Raw genomic sequence first — 22,750 nt, forward strand, 5'->3', positions numbered from 1 at the left:
CTGCACAGAGAAAAAGAGATTGACTTGTCCTCCAAAGCATCGGAGGGAAGGACAAGAAGCAATGGATGGAAGCTTGCTAAAGAGAGATCCAACTTAGAACTAAAGAGAAAATTTTCGGACAGTGAGAACAATTAATCAATGGAACAGCTTGCATCCAAAAGTTGTGGGTGCTTCAGAATGATATAAGGACCAGGGGTGAAATGCTACCGGTTCGGACCGATTCTACCAAACCGGTAGTAAAAAAAAATGCTACTGGATTGGGCGAACCGGTATTTCCGACGATCCGCTAGGCGACGATCAGCTGTGACGTGCGATTTATATTAGCTGGAATCATCGGATTTCCTGCTTTCTAGCTAGTCTAAATCGCATGGTACAGCGGATTCCCCACCCCCCTCGCTGTTCTACTTCCCTTTGCAGACTCGGAAGCCTTCAAAATGTTCCTTTTTTAGCACTGCGCATGAAGCGTGCGCTCGATAGCAGACTCACAGAACCGGTAGCAGAGGATTTCACCACTGATAAGGACCCCTGCCTTGGGCAGGAGGTCAGACTAGAAGACTTCCAAGGTCCCTTCTCGCCCCTAGGATTCTATGGTTCTCAGAAAAAGGCTTGCTGAGAAATCAGGCCTTGACCGCACACTCTTTCCTCCAACTTGTGATGCCCACCAGACAACTTCAGTTTGAACCTACCCATAGTTGGGAAAAATCCAGGGAGAAGAAAGGAACCTCTTGATTTTTATACCAAAAGTTTGGGAGATAGGATTGGGAAAAGGGGGGTAGTGTTGCCGGGGTGGCAGGCGGGGGGGAGGAATGTTAAACGTTTGGTTCCAAGGGTGTGAATCTCCTGTGGTTTGTATGCATCTTATTTCTCTGTTCTGTTCAGTGGAAGATGAGTGCTTTCTCTGGTGTCTCGTTCCTTCACAAAACAGTACGGATGAAGATCCCACGATTGATTTTTTCCCCTGTTTTTCCCAGCAGTTTGCCTGTTTAACTGCGTTTGTTTGATGACTGCGGCTTTCACAGTTAACCTTTCTCCGACTAAGCCTGCTGGCTTTCAGAAGTTTTATTTCCCTGGAAGGGAGCGTCAGTCACAAGTCAGCTTTCCCCCCCAAAAAAGAAAAAGTAAATCTTTTCTCTTTATTTATTTTTTAATACTGTCAGCACCAGCCATATTGATATGCCCCGGTAAGACCATACTTGGAATACTGCATCCAGTTTTGGTCATCATGATATAAAAAGGATGCTCAGACTCTGAAAAGAGTGCAGGGAAGAGCAATCAAGAGGATTAGGGGGCTGGAGGCTAAAATATATGAAGAACGGTTGCGGGAACTGGGTATTTTATTTTTATTTTTATTTGATTTATATGCCGCCCTTCTCCGGAGACTCAGGGCGGCTTACAATGCGTTAAGCAATAGCCTTCATTCTTTTGTATATTTTATACAAAGTCAGCTTATTGCCCCCACAAACTGGGTCCTCATTTCACCTACCTTAGAAAGGATGGAAGGCTGAGTCAACCTTGAGCCTTGGAGAGATTCGAACCAGCAGAAATTGCAGGCAGCTGTGTTAATAACAGGGTGCACTAAACCCCTGTACTATCAAGGCTCTTGTCTAGGTATGTCTAGTTTAATGAAAAGAAGGACCAGGGGAGACATGATAGCAGTCTTCCAATATCTCAGGGGCTGCCACAAAGAAGAGGGAGTCAAGCTATTCTCCAAAGCACCTGAGGGCAGGACAAGAAGCAATGGGTGGAAACTCATCAAGGAGAGAAGCAACCTAGAACTAAGGAGAAATTTCCTGACAGTTAGAACAATTAATCAGTGGAACAACTTGCCTCCAGAAGTTGTGAATGCTCCAGCACTGGAGGTTTTTAAGAAGATGTTGGACAACTGCTTGTCTGAAATAGTATAGGGTCTCCAATTTGAGCAGGGGGTTAGACTAGAAGACCTCCAAGGTCCCTTCTAACTCTGTTGTATTGTTATAGCAATAGCAATTAGCACTTATATACCGCTTCACAGTGCTTTACAACCCTCTCTAAGGGGTTTACAGAGTCAGCCTTATTGCCCCCAATAATCTGGGCCCTCATTTTACCCACCTCGGAAGGATGGAAAGCTGAGTCCACCTTGAGCCTGGTGAGATTCGAACAGCCAAATTGCAGTCAGCCGGCAGTCAGCAGAAGTAGCCTGCAATACTGCACTCTAACCACTGCGCCACCGAGGCTCATTATTTTGACATATAGATGTTTCACGACCCAACTAAGTAACATCATCAGCGCTAGCACTTGTTGGTTTATGAAATGTTGGCAAAAAAAAGCCCCCAGGGTCAAAGAGCACCAAGGACCCCTCACTCATAACTTTTCAACTTTCTGTTTTTGAAAAAAAAAACCCCAAAACTTCTGTAAGCCACCCAAGCTACGTCTTTTTGTGTGTGTGTGTGCGTGTAAAAGACCTCACTTAACGTGTCAATGTGATTTCTCTAGCACCAACCCACTTGCCACGAAACTGCACAGCATTATCACTGACGAGGTGTTTGAGTTTTACTGTAGCCAGTGCCATAAACAAATCAACCGCCTCGAAGATCTTTCCTCCCGCCTCAGTGATCTTGAAATGAATAGGTAACCGGTTTGAGGCATGGCACTTCCCTTCTTAAAAGCATGAGCTGTGTGTGTTTGTGTGTGTTTTTAATCAAGCATATGTCCTTGCTTTTCGATCTCTTAAAAGAAAACAAAAATATGCATTGCATGTCGGCAGACTTTCTTGAGCTGGCCTGGACGTTGGTTCCTTCTCTTGTATCTAAAATCTAAGAAGATTGAAATCCTGTTAGAAGGAGAAATTATAAAGAAAATTTTAGAATGTGCAGAAATGAACAGATTAACACTGAGAATAAAAGATAAAGAAGAGTCGATGTTGTTAAGGATATTGGTGTTGTGTTACCAACCAGCAGAGTAAATGCACAAGGAAACGTTGCTGAGAGCAATGAATAAGAGTTATGCAAACTGGTTTATCAAAAGCTTACTTTATAGTAGAAAAACAGTCTCATAGTCTTTAAACAAATTCCAAGTCTTTGCCAGTAAATCAGTCCAGTAGTTACAGAATCTTCTTACCCAACAAACAGTAGTTGGTTAACAAATTCACTCTGGTTCACAAACCACGATGGTTGCAGATCCATCAAACGATGATTAGCAGATAACAACTCCTCTCAATGGTAGCTTATCATAGCAGCTTCATCATCATGGCAGCATATCATAGCAGCTTCATCATCTCATCATCTTCATACACAATGGCAGCATAGCATAGCAGCAACTGAACATGTTACAATACCTTGCTTAAATACTCTCACAACCAGTCATTACCTAATTACAGCATGACTCAGCATTAAAGTCACATAATACATTTACAGATTAAAGTTCCAGTATACTTATATTGCCTGGACAACTGTTAGGCTCAAACCATATCCTAACAGATGTATTTCAAGACCTGGGATAAATTTTATGATTGGTTAGATAGGAAATATGAATAAGGGTATGGAGATAAAATAGATAGGGAAAAGATGGGAGAAAATAATTAGAAGAACAGAAACCCAGATGATGCCTAGGTAAAGGGAGAAAGGGGAGGGGGAGGGAAAAAGTGAGATTATTATAAAAATGTACACAAGTGATGAAATAGATGTAATTATTAAATAAATAAGAAATAGAAATGAGAATAGAGATAAATAGAAAATCGGGGCTGCTCGAATACCATTCTAGATTGAATTGAAAAGGGAAACAATGAGAGAGGGAAAGGAGTAGAGAGAGAGAAAGGGAGAAGAGAGGAGGGGAGAGGGAGAGAGAGAAGAAAGGGAAAAGGAGAGGAAGAAAAGGGAGGGGAAAGAGGAGTAGGAGAGAGGGTTAGAAGGGGGAAAGAAGAGAGGAGTGGGGGAAGGGAAGGGGAAGTAGGAAAGAGAAGGACAGGAAGAACGAAGAAAGTAGGAAGAGATAGAGGAAGGAAGAGAAGAAGAAAAGTTGTGGCAAAATAAAGAAGGGTAAATGGTAAAAGAGCAGCCCCGAACAATTAAAAATTAAAAATGAAAGTTAAAAGATAAGACTAATGAAAAATGATGGATAAATGACTGTACATCTAAATATGTTTATCAGAAATATAAAATATAATATAAAAAAAACTTTTTTGGAAAAAAAATCTTCATTTACATCAGGGGTGTCAAACTCAATTTCATTGAGGGCCGCATCAGGGTTGTGGGGGGGCATGGCTGGGGGGGCATGGCCAGCTCGATGTCACTCGTCGAGGCTCTGTTTTCGGCCGCGAAGGACTCCTGCAGCCCTCTGCCAGCAAAAACAGAGCTTGGGGAGGCCGCCGGCAGCCTGCCCGGGCTCCGCTTTTGCTGGCAGAGGCACCGCGGGCCGGTCCTTCGCTGTTTCCAGGGCGGGCCCTGCGGGACAGGTCTAAGCACCCCGTGGGCCGGATCTAGCCCCCCGCGGGCCTTGAGTTTTGACACCCCTGATTTACATGTTCCTTCTCTTGCTTTCTACAATATTTTGGATCCATTATTCTCTCGGGTGGGATATACCACCAGCGTCCTCTAAAAGGACACACGAGTTTCTCAATAACAGGGACCATTATTGCTTGTGGAGAATGCACCTGGTCTGATCCCGATCGTTTTAATGACAGATAACGCCGTCAGTGCTTCTAGAAATGGCCTTCCTTCCTTCAAACCCAGAAAACCTCTTTGATGGTTATTTAAGCTTAAAGCAAGGACATTGCTGGTGGGAATGCTTTGTGTGTGTTTGTGTGTTCTGCTCTACAGCTTTCTCTTTGCATGGTTCCCTGTGGTCCTAATGTGGATGCGATGCTTAATTCCTCCTTAACTTGCGGTTTGTGATCTACACGGAGCAGAGGTGGAAGCGGAAAGAAGAGGAACGTGCCAGCTGGTTACAAAAAATGAGGACCGCTACCTCATGAGTGGTTGTCAACCAATGAAAGTCTACCATCATAGGATGGGGGCCCTCAGAGCAGTGGTGAAATCCAATTTTTTTTTACTACCGGTTCTGTGGGCGTGGCTAGGCGGGCGTGGTTTGGTTTGGTGGGCATGGCAGGGGAAGGATACTGCAAAATCTCCATTCCCTCCGCACTCCTGGGGGAAGGATATTGCAAAATCTCCATTTCTGCCCCACTCCAAGGGAAGGATACTGCAAAATCTCCATTCCCTCCCCACTCTGGGGCCAGCCAGAGGTGGTATTTGCCAGTTCTCCGAACTACTCAATATTTCCACTACCAGTTCTCCAGAACCTGTCAGAACCTGCTGGATTTCACCCCTGCCTCAGAGGTGCTATTCAGCAGGTTCTGACCAGTTCTGGAGAAGTTGCTGAAGTTTTGAGTAGTGTTCGGAGAACCGGTAAATACCACCTCTGGTTGGCCCTTCCCCCATCGAGTCCCAGCTGATTGGGAGGAAATGGGGATTTTGCAGTAACTTTCCCCTGCCACGCCCACCAAGCCACACCACACCCAGTGCCACGCCCACCAAGCCACGCCCACAGAACCGGTAGTAAAAAAATGTGAATCCCACCACTGGGGCCCCTTCTCTGCATTACCAGAATTCATAGGGACTAAAATTTAGGGCTGCCCTATCTTATTCAGCAGAATGGGGCAGTCCCCTGAGGAGGCAATTTATTTGGAAGGCTATGAAAAGTCAGGTTTAGTGTCCAGATTCATTTACAGGTAGTCTTTGACTTATGACCACAGTTGACCAGCATTCCCATTGCTAATTGAGTCGTGCCTTGATTTTATGACCATTTTTCACAGCCGTTAAGCCCATCACTGCAAGTTGTTGAGTGAATCCGGCTTTCCTCATTGACTTTTGCTCGTCGGAAACCGTCTGGGGAGGTCGCAAATGGTGATCGCAGGACCTCATAATAATTGTAAAAACATGCCAGTTAGGAGGCGCCTGAATGTTGATCACGTGACCATGGGGATGCTGTGACGGTCATAAGCGCGAGGATCGGTCACAAATCACTTTTTTCAGTGCTGTTTTAACTTCAAACTGTCGTTAAACAAACGTTTGTAAGTCAAGGACTACCCTGCATGGTGTAGCTTGGTTGCTGGTGGAGGGAGAGGGTCAGGTGAGAATTTTGTAATTTTGGAAGCTTTGGAGTGGAGCCTTTGCTGATGAAGACTGATGGGGAAGTTCTTTAATCTGCAAAATGTTTCCCGTCTTTATTTTTGAGTGATGGTTCCTCATGTCCTTGAGGGAATTATTTGCTGGAGGTGGTCGCTTCCCAACAAGGCCTCTTCTGATGGACCAGAACATCTAGAACAGTTTTTTTCAACCTTGGTAGCTTGAAAATGGGTGGACTTCAACTCCCAGAATCCCCCAGCCAGCAGCGCTGGCTGGGGGATTCTGTGAGTTGAAGTCCACCCATCTTCAAGCTACCAAGGTTGAGAAACACTGATCTAGAAGGACCTCAAGTTGAGGGAAGGCTATGCCGAATAAAGAGTAAATGCCAAGGCTGTTGGCACTCTTGATGGTAGCCCAGCTCCTACAAGACATATCTCTGGAACCCTTTTCCTTACTGCTTAATTTCCAGCCATCAATTTATGGTGAACATTCATATTTGCAATTTACTTTGATGGTATTTCACAGGAAAACATACCTTTATGTGTATTGCGAGTGTGGTTGTTTGGAATATCCCTGAAAGAACAAAATGTGATGTTTGATGAAGCGCAGAAGATGAAGGAAAAACTGTTGTTGTTAGTCATGAAGTCGTGTCCGACCCATCGCGAACCCATGGACAACGTTCCTCCAGGCCTTCCTGTCCTCTACCATCCTCTGGAGTCCATTTAAGTTCACGCCGACTGCTTCAGTGACTCCATCCAGCTCATTCTCTGCCGTCCTCTTCTTCTTTTGCCCTCAATCGTTCCCAGCATTAGGCTCTTCTCCAGGGAGTCCTTCCTTCTCATTAGGTGGCCAAAGTATTTGAGTTTCCTCTTCAGGATCTGGACTTCTAAAGAGCAGTCAGGATTGATCTCCTCTAGGACTGACCGGTTGGATCGCCTTGCAGTCCAAGGGACTTGCAGGAGTCTTCTCCAGCACCAGAGTTCAGAGGCCTCCATTCTTTGGCACTTAGCCTTCCTTATGGTCCAACTTTCACAGCCATACATTGCAACTGGGAAAACCATCATCTTGACTATACGCACTTTTGTTGGCAGGGTGACGCCTCTGCATTTTAATGTAGGAAAACATTAATAATATTATTATTATTAGCCCGGGGAGCAATTTTATAACCTGTTGGCCGATGGTTTCACGTTCGGTGAAACCTTGCTTTGTCTTCTTCCAACGAAATACCTGGATTATTGCCTCCTTGGCAGGCCACTCAAAGAGAGGTCTCGCCCTGAGCCAGGAAAAAAAAAACAACTTTGCTGGCTGGGGAATTCTGGGAGTTGAAGAAGAAACTGGTCTACAGGTTCCAGAGAGGGTCAATTGTGATGCTTCTCTAAGGAAAGCGCCCTTGGGAGGGACTTCCAAAGGTCGGCATGGCCGGAGGGCTGAGACGAAGGGAAGGGCGATGCATGCAACGTGGGAGTGGTATGTTTGTGTGCTGTGCTGCAAATTGTAAAGGATACGGCTCTGTCTTTGCTTGCTTCCTGTTTCACCGTGGCTCGTTTGGTGTCAGCTTTCCTGACTTAGTTTTCCTGTTGTTTGTTTCCACAGCCCGAATAAGAGACTCTCCAGCAAAAAGGTAGCAAGGTAGGATGGTGTTTCTTTCCTTCCTTTTTCTTTGTTTTGAAGGGATCCAGCTTTCCTTGGGCAGTTTCTTCTCATGGGGGGGAGGGAGAGGGATGAATTGTTATTTCCAATCTCCAGGAATGTCGTGGGATCGTTTCTTTCTCTGATCAATAAAGATCTCCAAAGGAGAGAGCCATTCGTCTTTCCCTGGCGGAGAAGCAGATGCTTCAGCCAGTTAGTGCCCTGCCCTCAGGATTCTTCTTCTTTGAAATTGGATGGATAATATAAGTGTCAGCATCTGACCAACCCCCTTTGGGCTTAGAAGCTAATTAGCCCTACGTTTGTGTGAATGCATGTGTCGTATGGGGACACGGTGGCTCAGTGGCTGAGACGCTGAGTTTGTCGCTCGAAAGGTCGGCAGTTCAGCGGTTTGAATCCCTAGTGCCGCGTAACGGGGTGAGAGCTCCCGTTACTTGTCCCAGCTTCTGCCAACCTAGCAGTTCGAAAGCACGTAAAAAATGCAAGTAGAAAAATAGAGACTACCTTTGGTGGGAAGGTAACAGCGTTCCGTGCACCTTTGGCATGGAGTCATGCTGGCCACATGACCACAGAGAAGTCTTTGGACAGCGCTGGCTCTTTTGCTTTGAAACGGAGATGAGCACTGCCCCCTAGAGTCGGGAACGACTAGCGCATACGTGCGAGGGGAACCTTTACGTTTTTGTGTGAATGCATGGAAGGGAGAACCCCTCCTAGAAAAAAAATCCCAAGTTTTGAGGGCTGGATTAGGAGGTAAAAAAAATATCTCCAAAGAAAATAAAAAATAGGGATGGGCGAGGTTTTGCTGGGGGAATGACGTGGGATACAGGTAGCCCTCAACTTACAACAGTTCATTTAATGACCGTTCAGTTACCACGGCACTGAAAAATGCGATTTATGGCCACATTTCACACTTAAGACCATTACAGCAGTGGTGAAATGTAAAATTTGTTACTATCGGTTCTGTGGGCGTGGCTTGGTGGGGGGGTGTAATGGACTGGGTGGGCGTGGCCAACTTTTTTTTTTTTAACTTTTAAAACCATTTTTTCTACAACCTCTTCAGCCGAAGAGGTTGCAAAAAAAAAAAAAAGCTTTTAAAAGCCTCTGACGATCAGGCAACTCAGCTGGGATCGTCAGAGGCTTTTAAAAGCATTTTTTCTACAACCTCTTCGGCCGAAGAGGTTGTAGAAAAAATGGGGGGACATGGGGGGGGAAGGGATTTTTGCTACCAGTTCTCCGAACCACCCGACACCATCACTACCGGATCAGGCGATCCGGTCCAAACCGGGAGCATTTCACCCCTATATTACAGCATCCCCCATGGTCACCTGGTCAAAATTCAGGCACTTGACAACAAGCATGTAATTATGGCGGTTGCAGTGTCCCGGGGTCATGGGATCACCTGTTATGACTTTCTGACAAGCGATGGGGAAGCCAGATTCACTTAACAACTGTATTATGAATGAGAACGGCAGCCATTCACTTGACAGCTGTGGCGAGAAAGGTCCTAAAAGGTCCCTATTTTGGCTGTGCACCGCCCTGAGTCCAGCAGGAGAAGAGCGGTATACAAATTTAATAAAATAAAATAGTAAATAAATAATAATATGGGGCAAAATTTACTTCACAAATCTCTGGCTTAGCGACAGAAATGTCGGCCTCCATTGTGGTTGCAAGTCGAGGACCACCTGTACCGAACTTGGTTCTTAATCGCTTGAACATCTGTATAGTGGTAAATTGTGTTATTAGTTAGCGGCTGATAAAACGCCTGGCTCAAATGACCTGCCATAAAACGGCAGACTTTGGACCACAACACAGAAGCTGGGTGACGTGGTAGAGGTCCAGTTTAACTTCTGGTGCTGGTCCTAGGAGAGCTATTTCACTCTCTTGCTACATCTCAACCTACCCCGAATCCTTTCAGTTTATTGCTTTGGAGTGTGCAAGAAGAGAAGTGTGAGACTTTGATCATCCCATATTCCAAAGAGCAAAAATATTAAAAGGGTAAAGTTCTATCAATTTGTTCTTTTGCTCTAGAGCGAACTTAAAGCAGACCGGATTGCTTAGAAAAGACCACCAAAAATCTGGAGGGTCATAATAGATGGGAGCCGCCAAGCTATGAATTTGAAATATGATATTATTTCATTGTTGAACGCCTGCGCTGGTTACCCATTGTTTGTTATGATGGTGGTAGCCATGCTTTGGTTTGTGTCCCTCTATCTTGTTTACAGACACCTGCATCAGACAGGAAGCTTTTCGATGGATAATATAGAGCAACCTTTCCAGAAGAGCTCTGAGTGCCTGGAGGAGGATATCACTGATAAGGTAAGTGCGAAGGAGATTGTGTATGGGTGTGTTTATTATTCTGGTTACGGTTGGTCACACAGTCAGCCAGATGCTCGGACTGAATTTGGCATTTTAACCCACCTCTCGAGTCTTTCCCGAGGAACTGGGACGGGCAGGTGTTGTTTAAGAACATTAAAGGTATCGTGGCAGGATGTAAGCTGTTCCAAGTAAAGCTGCCTTTTTGCAATTGACTGATGGGGTTTTTTGTCAATGCCCACGATGCAGGTGATCTTCTTAGAGAAAAGAGTGACGGAGTTGGAAAAGGACACCGCAGCAAACGGGGAGCAGCAGAGCCGGTTAAAGCAAGAAAACCTTCAGCTGGTGCACAGGTAAATAAATATACCTTGAGAAATGGAACTGTCCGTTTGGAAAGAGCAGAGCCCCAATTTTGTGCTGGGGTTTGGAAGCTGACTTGTTTGGAGAGGGGTTTCGTTTAAAATGCTTGTAGAACAGCCAGAAGATTAGAAATTCATCTTTTTGTGGGCAGGTTTCAGGAGTGCGTTCTACTTACTTTTACTATCGGTTTGCAATGGGAACGCAGATCACCCATGATGACGTCGTGGCGGCCTCCACCTGGTTTTACTACTGGTTCTATAGAACCGGACTGAACCGGGAGCAACCCACCACTGGGCAGGTTGATACAATTGTTATAAGGATTGTTTCTTCACACCGCTGCATTTTCAACAGTACTTTCTCAATTGGACTTTGATGGATTAGGCTGCGTAATGACTTAATTATTGCTCAAGGCAAGCGGTAAAAAAAATTGGGGTCAGCCTTTTAAAAAAACAGACACATTTAAGAGAGGGAATTGAGAAGAGAACGTTTTCTAATGGAACCTACGTGTCAAGCGCTGGGGAAATCAGGGCGAATCAAATGAGCGTAAAGATTTACGGGAGTTGAAGTCCACAAGTCTTAAAGTTGCCAAGGTTGGAGACCCCTGGTTTAGTACACCATAAAGAGGATGAGAAAGCCATCTTCTAGAGAAGGCGTGCAGCTTTGCCAGATATTGTCTTGTTTTGAACCTCCTCTGAGATAGAAATCAGGCCGTCATTAGAATTGCCAAGGCAGACTGGGATTAGCCAACATCACAGGAAGAAGAGCCTGGTAGTCTTCTTCAGATTAACAGCTTCCGTAGTCCCAGTTTAAAACCTGAAACGCTTTAACCCCTCTGTGCATCTTGAGGAAATGAAACACAAAAGTTGGTGCCTTTTAACAACATCTGTTAATCTGAAAAGGGGCTGCCAAACTCCTGATATGTGGCCCCGCCTACAATTTACTGATTAATTAAAATTGTATGCTGCCCCATCTCACCAAACGCCTTAAACTTGTACGCCACCTATATCACCTCATAATCATCATCTTCTTTTAACGACCCCATAATCCCTTGCGGGGTGGAGTCTGGGCAACTGAATGGAACTAGCAGAGTGTTTTAATGGCCAGATGCCCTTCCTGTCACCAATCTGGAATCTAGTTCGGCAGATAAATTCTCAGTGTGCCCAGAGAGAGAAATCTCTGCCTCTACCTAGGATCGAACTCACAGCCTCCTGATTGTGAGGCGAGAGCTCTACCTCCAGGCTGCTGCACCACTCCAATCTATATCACCTCACAATGTCTACAAGAAAATCCAGGTGTAACTCTCAGATTTTGTGGATCCAAATGAAAAATCTCTCTTGTTCTCATGGGATGGTAAGTGGCGTTAAATTTGAAACCTCTCTTCTTCCGGACAGGGCAAACGCCTTGGAAGAGCAGCTGAAAGAGCAAGAGATGAAATCTGATGAAATTCTGATGGATGAAATCCGGAAACAGAAAGATCTGCTCAGCAGGATGGAACGAGAAAAAAGCATTGAGATTGAAAACCTGCAAGCCCGGTAAATTGGATCCGTCCAGGGAAGCGATGGGAGTCCCTGGATTATTGTCGTTTGTGTCAGGCCTGGAAGCCATTTTTGGGCATTTGATCTCCTACCACATTTATTACTGTGGGAAACCGGGAGAGGGGATTGTATGGAGCTGGAGAGATCTGTAGTCAAAATAACATTCTTTTCTCTGAGAGTCAAGGACATCCTGCCCTGCACCTGAAGGGGTGTGACTGGGAAGCATCTCCAGTTGGGACGGTGCATTGATTGGGCCATGTGATGGACATGTGGGTGCTGGGCAGGGACTTAGACTTTCCTTTGGGTGGGGAAAACCTGGAAGCTTTCAGATTCGGGTTCCCCCAGATGTGCCAATATGACATCTCTAATAAAATGGAACTTTGAGGAAACTCAAATCTCAGAGTCTTCTTTCGTTGGGGGTGTTCCTTGGAACCCTGACAGTTTGTGTATCATCTCAGGAGAATATTGAACGTCTGATTTCCTGAGGCTAATGAAATAATCATTACAGAGGTTAAAAAAAAATAATAATTGTATCTGCTCAGTGCACTTGGAGGAACATTTGGGACAGGCAGGTGGGGAGAGGAGGGGGATATCTGCACTCGGTGTATTGAACCCTCTTCCACAGTGTTAACTCGCTCTAAATTCACAGCTGCCAAATTCTGCACCTGACATATTTAGATTTCTAGCCCTGTTAGGAGAACGATTACAGGAGATTTGGGCTAAAACATTTTAATTGAACAAAAGAAGAGAAAAAAAGAAGCTTGGTAAGGAAGCACAGTTGCCTTCACCTCTGTGGCTCTGAAAGAGCCGTTTTTTTCAGAGAAGTCTGCAGTTGCACAGAATACAGGAAAAAAAATCCCCAAAGAATAACAATTGGGAGTTGTAGTTTAGGCCATACGAAAAACAGCAGGAAGAAGCTGGCATCGCTTCCTCTTGTTTTGCATTTCTGATGCAAGCTTTTGAATAGTGTTGATTAATTAAGAGTCCGTGGCATTACGCAGCCCTGTCAGGGCCAGCTGGGATAACGCTCCATAACAGATGTCTGTTTAACTTGGTGCAAAGTTTTTGTTTATGGGTTTGACAGTTTTAATTCGGGTTTTATTTGTTTGTTTGTTTGTTCGTTCGTTTTATCACAGATAATTGGTTTTGATTTTCTATTGGTAGCCGCTGAAGTTTTGGGATACAAATGTTTTAAATAAATAAATAAGATTTCTAAGCATGCATTTGGGTTTATGCACATGCCCAGGTTGCATCAGCTGGACAATGAAAACGGAGAACTTCGGTCCTGCGTCCCCTGCCTCAAGGCCAATATTGAGAGGCTGGAGGAGGTGAGTCCTTTCTTCTAGGCAGTTTTCTCCTCCTCCTCCTCCTCCTCCTCCTCCTCCTCTCTCTCTCCTCCTCCTCCCTACTTCAAGTATTGAGGGACTAGGCCAGTGATGGCTAACCTTTTTGCTGTCGCGTGCCAAAAGTGGGGGGAGCGCAGGGGGGTCGCGAATGTTCACACCCATAATTCAATGCACCCGGCGCAGGCTTGCGCTCCCTACTTGCGCTCCCCTGCTTTTGGCACGTGATGGCACTGTGGGCCCGGTAGGCCCGTTTTTCGCCCTCCCCAGGCTCCAGAGGCTTTCTAGGAGCCTGGGGAGGGTTAAAACAGCCTTCCCCACCCCATGGAGGCCCTCCGGAGGCCGGAAACGGCCCATTTCCTGACTTCCAGTAGGACCGGAAGGCCCAAAAATCAGATGGCCGGTGTGCACATGCACGCTGGAGCTGAGCTACGGCAATGCTTGTGTGCCCACAGATATGGCTCCATGTGCCACCTGTGGCACACGTGCCACGGGTTCGCCATCACGGGATTAGGCAATTACGTTCCCCCATATTATTAAACCCAGATGAAATGCAAGCCCTTGCAGTATCCCAGAACATTGTGATGGGGCACTGGCGGTCTCCACGAAACCTTCATTATCTCGCAATAACCAGCAGCACGGGGCAAAGCTTCGTTGACTCTTCTCTAGTCCTTATCGTTGGGAAGAACAGAGGCAGCAGATGGCAGCTGCTTAACGGGAAAGGAAGATTGGAGGACAATTCTGTGGCCAACCAGCTAGCTGAGTCTGCTGAGTCTCAGTGAGTTCTAATCCCCCATACAAAAATCACAATCCAGCCGTTTCTGTTCAACAGCTGGGACAGATGTTGGCCTTGACTAGCACCATTTCTTGGTCTAGTTCTGCTGCCCGTAGACAGCAGATATAGTCAGGGGTGGGCTTCAAAAATTTTAGCAAGGGGTTCTCTGCCCGCTTGCTGGGTGGGCGTGGCCATGGTGGGCGTGGCCTAGTTAGCGTCCTCTACCATGGTGGAGGGGGCGTCTTTGCCCTCCCCGGGCTCCGGAGGTTTTCCTTGAGCCTCGGGGAGGGCAATGGCCTCCCCAGGCTCCAGAAACCCTCTGGAGTCCCCAAACCTCTGGTAGGCCCATTTTCTGCCCTCCCTGAGCCTCTCCGTGCACCCTGCACTTACCTGCATCCAAAACAGGCCACGTGGGGACTCCTGGGAGGGGAGGGTTGGGTGGGGCCAGCCAGGAATGGGATTTGGGGGTTCTCCGAACTGCACAGAATCTTAGCTTGAGGTTCTCCCGAACCCCTGCAAACCCCCAGCAGCCCACCTCTGGGTATAGTCAAGTGGTGAGATTAAGCCTAGCTGGTTTGCATTCCAACCTAATGCTTTATAGCTGAGGGACCTGAGCCTTTCTCCCGGGGATGAAGCTGCTAGAAGTTTCCCAGTTTCATTGTTTTCCTTTTCCCCCCTCCCTTCTTCTTCTTCTTTTAGGAGAAGCAGAAGTTGTTGGACGAAATTGAAGATCTCACCGTTCAGCTCACGGAAGAGCAGGAGGACAAGAGAAAGCTGGGAGAGAAGTTGAACCATGAGAGACACCAGTTTCAGAAGGATAAAGAGTCCACGCAAGAGGTGAGAAGGGCCTCCGCTGGTTCCCAGAGGCTCAGATAGACCATGACACGCTTGTGAGGTTTCGGAAGGGAACTTCGCTATATGGGAAAACTTTTGCACGGTTTTCAAGATCAGGATTTCCTTTGCAGTCGGGAAGCCGGAGAGAAGATTTTGAGGAACAGAATAAAATGTCTGCAAGATCTGAATTGTATCGTGCCATCTGTACAGGTAGTCCTCGGCGTACGACCACAATTGAGCCCAGAATTTCTGTTGCTAAGTGAAACGTTTGTTAAGTGAACTTTGTCCTATTTTACGACCTTTCTTGCCACGGTGGTTAAGTGGATCATTGCAGTTGTTAAGTTAGTAACGTGGTTGTTAAGTGAATCTGGCTTCCCCCTGGACTTTTGCTTGTCAGAAGGTCGCAAAAGGGGATCACATGACCCCGGGACACTGCAACCGTCATAAATAGGAGTCAATTGCCAAGTGCCCGAATTTTGATTTTTTATGAGCACAAGGATGCTGCAACAGTCGTAAATGTGAAAAACGGTCATAAGTCACTTTTTTCAGTGCCGTTGTAACTTTGAACGGTCACTAAACGAACTGTTGTAAGTCGAGGACTACTTGTAAACTTTATGGAAGAGAAAATGAAACGAAACAAACTGATGTCAGTACGAGAACTGTGTAGCAACTCTGAAATGAATTCTTCCTCCCTGCGAGTCGTATTTTGCCCTTCTGCCCAGAGGATATTTTAGATGTTGCATTTATTTGGACCATTGACAACAATTATTTAATGACATCTTTTCGCCCCCTTTGCAGACACACAATCCATCTGCAGTGTTACCGTAGGTCTTCCTTCAGTGCAGGATAGCTGCAGACAATAGAGCTAGGGTGCGTTTGGAAAACAAGACATGTTTCTTGGCAGGGAAGCCCTACTTCTGGGCGCTGTTCAGTTTACTGTATTTTTTTGGAGTATAAGACACACTTTTTCCACCCTAAAAGAGGGTGAAAATTTGGGTGCATCTTATACATCGAATATAGCCCTGCCCACCTACCGGCCCCCACCCTTTGGCCTCTGCCTCCCAGAAATTTACCTCCTTCGAGCAAACAGTCCATTTCAGCTTCAGCACAGCCTGATTAGTACAAGCAGCCTCTCGACCCACAGCTGTTTCAGGCTGCAGGGATTGCCGTTGCTTATTGCCACGTGGGCCTCCGCTGCTTGCTGCAAGGAGGCAAATTGCTGGGAGGCAGATTTTTTTTTCTTGTACTAATCAGGCTATGCTGAAAATGAAACTAAAGCAGGCTGTTTGCTGCAAGGAGGCAAATTGCTGGGAGGCAGAGGCAGTTTTTTTTTCTTGTTTTCCTCCCACAAAAAGGTAGGTGCATCTTATAGTCCGGAGCGTCTTATACTCCGAAAAATACAGTAAATTGTAGGAAAGATGGCATGGAGAGGGCGAAAAGACTCCTGGCCCGGCTGGGACAATCTATGCTTTCTTCTGGCTGACTTTTTTTTTTTTAAACAGCATGAACCTGTTTGCTTGAATTGCTTGCAAATGCCCGTTGGCCTTTTTTATTTATTTTTATTTATTTGATTTGATTTATATGCCGCCCTTCTCCGGAGATTCAGGGCGGCTTACAATGCGTTAAGCAATAGCCTTCATCCTTTTGTATATTTATACAAAGTCAGCTTATTGCCCCCACAAACTGGGTCCTCAATTTACCTACCTTAGAAAGGATGGAAGGCTGAGTCAACCTTGAGCCTGGGGAGATTCGGACCAGCAGTAATTGCAGGCAGCTGAATGATAATAACAGGCTATTAGTCTGCTGCGCCACCAGGCCTTGATTTTGCTTGCTTGTCTTGTAGCTGATTGAGGACCTCAGGAAACAGCTGGAACACCTGCAGCTCTTTAAGCTAGAAGCCGAGCAGCGGAGAGGCCGGAGTAGCAGCATCGGCCTGCAGGAATACAACAGCCGGACGCGAGAGAATGAACTGGAGCAAGAGATCAGGCGGCTCAAGCAGGTAGACGAAATCTTAAGACATGGGACGGTGGAGGCACTTTCCGCTGGCGGTAGCATTGTTGGGGATATCTAGTGGGGGATGGAGAGAAGCTGTGTGGGGCTCTGAAGCTTCGTGGGGTAGTTACCCAGTCTGTGGTATTTGGGGGAAATGAGGTGTGGGCATCAGGTTAAAGCAGCGTTTCTCAACTTTACCAACTTTTAAGATATATGGACTTCAACTCCCAGAATTCCCCAGCTAGCATGGGTTGCTGGAGAGCTGGAGCCTCAAGAAGATTCCATGTAGGAGATGACCAGGCTGAGCCTGAGGGAGGGGTCAAACGCATCGTAAGTCATGAGTCCCTGCAGCACACCCGCAAGAGGTCTGAGCCCACCCCACCTTGGAATGACTCTTTTATCGTCCACTCATTTCCCTTAACCGCCAGTTAGAGTCCTGTAGAGAGCTTAAACTTGCAATAATTTTATGCTAATTTGAACTGCCTGAATCTCCTGATTTCCCTGGCATTTTTTTTTTTTTAATTTGATTTATATGCCGCCCTTCTCCGGAGACTCAGGGCGGCTTACAATGTGTTAAGCAATAGCCTTCATTCTTTTGTATATTTTTATACAAAGTCAGCTTATTGCCCCCACAAACTGGGTCCTCATTTCACCTACCTTAGAAAGGATGGAAGGCTGAGTCAACCTTGAGCCTTGGAGAGATTCGAACCAGCAGAAATTGCAGGCAGCTGTGTTAATAACAGGGTGCATTAACCACTGTACCATCAAGGCTCTTTTGACATTCCAAGGGCAACAGTCTACTTCCATGATGGCGAAACTATGGCACGCATGCCCGAAGTGGCACGCGGAGCCACGTTGCCTGGCATGCGTGGTATAACCCGTTCCTCTTCTGGGTTTCTGGCACGCATGTGCGTGCAGCAATCAGTTGGCCTTTTTGCATGTGGCAGTGCTGGAAACCAGAAGAGTTGGTCGTCCGTTTTCCTGCGTGAGCATGCGCGCTGGCCAGCTGATTGTTGCGAGCACATGCTGCCAGAAACCCGGAAGACTAACTGGCTGAAACCAGAAGTTCGGTAAGTTCAGTAGCTGAAACCAGAAGTTCATTTTTAGGTGCACGCATGCACCCTAGGCAGCTCCTCTTCCGGGTTACTGCCCAGATGCGCGTATGCACAAAACAATCATGGGGTGAGGACTTGGGGAAAGATTCGAGCAGAGAGAACCTTGGTCAAAAGAGCCCTTGGTGGTCGGCCTCTGTGGAAGGCAGTGTTGTGACCCAGGCCCAAGTAGGTATTATCAGACACAATCAGTTCTAAACAAACAGACTTTATTCGAACAGCTGAGAATTAAACTCATTCTCAGCATAGTTCAAACTAATTCAAAACAAATTCTTCATAACACAATTCTTCAGCCTTAATCACCGACCTTGGTCTAATTAGGCAACCTGCCAAAGGCTTTTCTTGGCAAAAGTTCAGAAGCAGAAGACGCCGACAAATCTATCAACGTTGTTTTCCGGCAAAGAGGCCAAGAGCCGTTGCTGGTCTTTTAAGCCTTATGGGAGGGGCCAATCATCTCTTGGCTTTATTCCCGAGTCCTTTTTGCTTCAGCTGCTCTTGCCTTTTGGCAGCTCTTCTCATGCGTGCACTAGGAACAGGCTCCTCCTGTTCCTCCGCCTCTCTGCTGTCAGCCTCTGGAGGCTCCAGAGTCTGCACATCACTCCCCGATGGCCCTGGCCCCATCTCTGCCTCTGACACAGAGCCCTCATCCGGCCCTTCCCCAGCCTCCAGGACAGGCCCAGGTTCTTCCTCAGCCTCATCGCTGTCCGACTCCGCTGCCAGCTCTGCAGGCTGCAGGCAGACCACAATAGGCAGCTTCTCTTGGTCTCCTGCTTAAAGCCGAAACTGATGTGACCATAGGGGGCAATTTTTCTTTGCAAACAGGACAACCGAATCTTGAAGGAGCAGAACGATGAGTTGAATGGGCAGATCATCAACCTCAGTATTCAAGGTGCCAAGAATCTCTTCTCTGCTTCCTTCTCTGAATCTCTGGCTGCGGAAATCAGCTTGGTCTCCAGAGACGAGGTAAATGTGCCGACCTTACAGGGACTTTCCCTGCAAACCATGAAGGGGGAGGTGAGGGTGTTGGGAGAGGCAATTTAGACGAATCCACACATTCACATTAGAAAGGGCTACTTCGGTTCTGACAGGCACTTGGAGGATTTCTCTTGATCTTGTTGATCAAACTAGGTAACAATTGATCCCTTTTTTCTTTAACATCCAGCCGAGTTCCTCATAACACTAATTTTGGAGAATTAGGTGAGCCTATTATGAAGGGATATATCCCATAGATTGTGTAAATCCTCCAGACAGTTTTGTTTTGTTTTATAGTCCTGAGAGATTCTGCATGGAGCTCATTCTATTTGTATTTTTAAGTACCATGCTGGGGAAAGGCTCTCCAAAGCTTTTAACTTTAAAACTTGTGGACTTCAACTGCCAGAATTTCTCAGCTAGCCATGCTGGCTGGAGAATTCTTGGGAGTTGAAGTCCAAAAGTTGCCAAGTTTGGAGAGCGCTGCCTCAGAGCTAACAAGCTTCAGTTATCTGGTGACATTTAGCTGTACTTCTTCCCATGTTTCATGAGAACCACTTCAGTTCTGAAAGCCTGCTTAGAATCCATAGCAAGGCAAATGAGAGATAGTAGGAAGTTGATTTCCCATCAGGATGGGAATTGTTTTCTAGGTGTGCTGCTATACAGTGCTGGAAACAGATACAGCTGCTTTAATGAGCTAGGTGCTTTAATGAGACAGGGGTCCTCTTCTACAAGGAATCCACAACATTGCATAGTTCTGTTGGTGTCTGTGACGATTTGCTGCGGCCAACTTGCCACGGACAACTCACTTGCAGGACAAGAGTTACACTAATATTAAAGAAATGGAATAGATTCATTAAAGAAAGGATGCAAAAAGTAGGGACAAAGTGAAATGTGAATGACAAAAGTTAAAATGTTTTTTGTTTTAAATAATTAAATCAAATCGTTAAATTGTCCCTTAGCAAGTTGTCCTGCAGCGACTTGGCTGTAATCAGGGGTGGGATTGAAAAATTTTAGCAACTGTTTCTTTGCCCGGTTGCTGTGTGGGCGTGGCAATGGGGGTGTGGCCTAGTCGGCCTCCTGCACCATGGTGAGGGGGTGTTTTCACCCTCCCCAGGCTCCAGTGGCTTTCTTTGAGCCACCGGGCCAACTCCTCCGGGTTCCAGAGGCCCTCCTGAGGCCGGAAATTGGCTCATTTCCAGACTTCCGGTAGGCCCATTTTTCGCCCTCCCAGAGCCTCCACACAGGCCCTGCACTTACCTGGCATCCAAAATGGGCCGGGTGGAGACTTCTGGGAGGGGAGGGACGGGGTGGGCAGGGACAGCCAGTCCTTGCAAGTACCGGTTCAGCGAACCAGATTAAAATTAACATCCAGTTTGCCCAAATTGGTCCGAACCGGCTGAATCCCATCCCTGGCTGTGATGAATTGTCCCACAGCAAGTTGGCCACAGTGAGTTGGCCTTGGCGATTTGTCCCGTTCCGTTCTATTGTATTTCCAGGAACGCAGCTTGAGGAATGCTTCTGACTAGCGCATCGGCTGCAGTGGCTCCTGGGGCCCTAGAAAACCAGACCCCCATTGGAGATGCCTTGATGATAATCAAGTTGGAGGGATGATAATCCCTCCAACTAGGTCTACCATAAATTCTTCACTTGATAAATCCCAGCCAGTGACCCATTTATTGCCTGGCATTAGGTAGTCCTGCACTATAATAGAGTGGTCTTCCTGTAATAAGCTTCAGCCTTATACCAGTTAACTAAATGAATAAAGAAGAATAGAACTATTATGTGTCACAATTTTATTTTATCAGAATATAAAAGACAAAGGAAAATAAAAATAATGGGAGCAAGGGGAGAGTGGGGAAAGGAAGTGTGAGGTAGAAGAGGAAAAAGGAAAAAAAAGGTGTTGACTGGTATTTTGTGGTGGCACTGGGGTTAGAATGCAGCATTGCAGGCTAACTCTGTCGACTGCCAGCAGTACGATCCTGATTGGCTCAAGGTTGACTCGGCCTTCCATCCTTCCGAAATTGGTAAAATGAGGACCCAGATTGTTGGGGGCAAGAATCTGACTCTATAAACCACTTAGAGAGGGCTGGAAAGCACAGTGAAGCGGTTGCTATTGCTTAGTCTTTGCTAATCTCACTGCATATTTTAGTTATCCAGCAACATATCCTACTTGATCTTTCAATCTTTTGTTATGTTGGTTTTCAGATTTTCATTAACCTTTTTGTAAAATTGTGGTGGTGGTGGTGGTGGAAATAAATAAGCTCGATACTTTTTCCTCTCCAGCTGATGGAGGCAATCCAGAAGCAAGAAGAGATCAACTTCCGACTCCAAGACTACATTGACCGAATCATTGTGGCCATCATGGAAACCAACCCATCCATCCTGGAAGTCAAGTAGGAGACTTAAAAGAATTGAGAGCAACACACACAAACCCAGCTTCGCGTGGGTGTGGCGGATTTGCTACTTGGAAGAAGGAAATACTGGCCAAGTCTTCACTCTATGGAGAAGGCACAGGAAGCCTCACGTTGGAGTGGTTGGGTGGCAGATCGCAGTGAACCTGGGGTGGAGAAGAGAGAGAGAAAGAAAGAAAGAGAGAGAGAGAGAGAGAAGAGAAAGGACCAGCCATTAAGTAAGGCTGTCCTGATTCTAACGGGTTTTGGAACCCTCTGGCTTGTGGGAACGGGGCTACGGGTGGCAAAAAGAGTTTGGCAAAAAAGAAAGGGAGTCACAGAAACGAGGGGTGAGGGTGGGGGGGTGAACATACACACCTGCCCTCTTTTGCAGGAATGGAGCAGAATCTGGGTGGCCCCTTGAAATAGCCTTCTTGGAAACTTCTCCTGTCCGCAAGCAACAGAAGCAGGCTTGTGCTGCGCGGGAGGTAGCTGGATCCCTCGGCACCTGGAAGTTGTAGCACGGCAGTCAAAGGAAGACTCTCTCAGATCCCTTCCTGGACCTGCCTTCCCCTGCCTCTCTGTTTAATCATCAGCCCGCCGATCGCCCTCCTTTTTGAAGCTGCCTGGGTTGTTCGGCCGGTGGAAAGGAAAACGGGGCTGCCTTGAACTCCGGCTGGGTTCGTTGTCTCTTGCGCCGTGTCTCACAAGGCATGGCGTGTTTCGGAGCCCCTGTGTTTTTTTTTTTTGGGGGGGGGGAGGGTCGTCTGCCTTAAAACTCAGGAGTTGCAGGCGTTCCGGGGAATGGAGCCACTCTGAAGAGAGGCGGGCTGATGTAAAAGAAAAGAAGGAAGCAGTCAAACCCAGGCGTGGTCCTCTGGATGATTTTGGTGGGTGGCAGCTCTGGCTGATGAAGTTGGTTGTCGATGGGGGGGGGAGCGGGCAGCTGGCGATGGCTGTGCTGGAGGAGGAGGAAGCTCAGCTGATGATACTGAACGTGGAAGCAGAGCTGATCCTTTATCCCTCTTTGCTGCAGCCGGTTCCTTCCATGCTTCATCTCAACACCCTTTTTCGTTTGGCATTTTCATTCAGTTAAACCACTTTTAAGGCGAGAATGGCAACGGATGTGTCGGTTCAATAATTAAAACAGGGAAGGGGGAGGCAGGGCACACATCACAGACCGGAAGAACAGAGTTGTTTTCTTTGTTGGCACCAACACATCACATTGCTCAAGCTCTAGTAGAACATTGAATTACTGGTTTGGCTTTGCATCCATCCCTCTGGGAAGGTGCTGAAACAGATACTGCACAGAACTCTTTTGCTCTTCTGCCTTCTCCTTGGCAGATCGAAGTAGATTTGTATATGGATGGGAGTCT

General features: G+C 46.6%; 1 protein-coding gene across 1 annotated transcript in view; it reads left to right on the forward strand.

The window, feature by feature from the left end:
* The window catches only part of RAB11FIP3 (RAB11 family interacting protein 3), an 83,012-nt gene extending 61,309 nt beyond the window's left edge, over nucleotides 1-21,703 (forward strand). Inside the window, exons 6-14 of the mRNA XM_070955200.1 lie at nucleotides 7,695-7,730; nucleotides 9,971-10,064; nucleotides 10,311-10,414; nucleotides 11,813-11,953; nucleotides 13,203-13,284; nucleotides 14,774-14,911; nucleotides 16,752-16,907; nucleotides 18,835-18,975; nucleotides 21,268-21,703. Of these exons, the coding sequence (XP_070811301.1) occupies nucleotides 7,695-7,730; nucleotides 9,971-10,064; nucleotides 10,311-10,414; nucleotides 11,813-11,953; nucleotides 13,203-13,284; nucleotides 14,774-14,911; nucleotides 16,752-16,907; nucleotides 18,835-18,975; nucleotides 21,268-21,381 (1,006 nt within the window). The 3' untranslated portion in view covers nucleotides 21,382-21,703. The remainder of the gene's footprint in view (nucleotides 1-7,694; nucleotides 7,731-9,970; nucleotides 10,065-10,310; nucleotides 10,415-11,812; nucleotides 11,954-13,202; nucleotides 13,285-14,773; nucleotides 14,912-16,751; nucleotides 16,908-18,834; nucleotides 18,976-21,267) is intronic.
* Nucleotides 21,704-22,750: the final 1,047 nt, after the last annotated feature.

Source organism: Pituophis catenifer, unplaced genomic scaffold (genome assembly GCF_029215685.1).
Source record: "Pituophis catenifer annectens isolate HBS135680 unplaced genomic scaffold, rPitCat1.0.hap2 SCAF_16, whole genome shotgun sequence".
Taxonomy (NCBI): Eukaryota; Metazoa; Chordata; class Lepidosauria; order Squamata; family Colubridae; genus Pituophis; species Pituophis catenifer.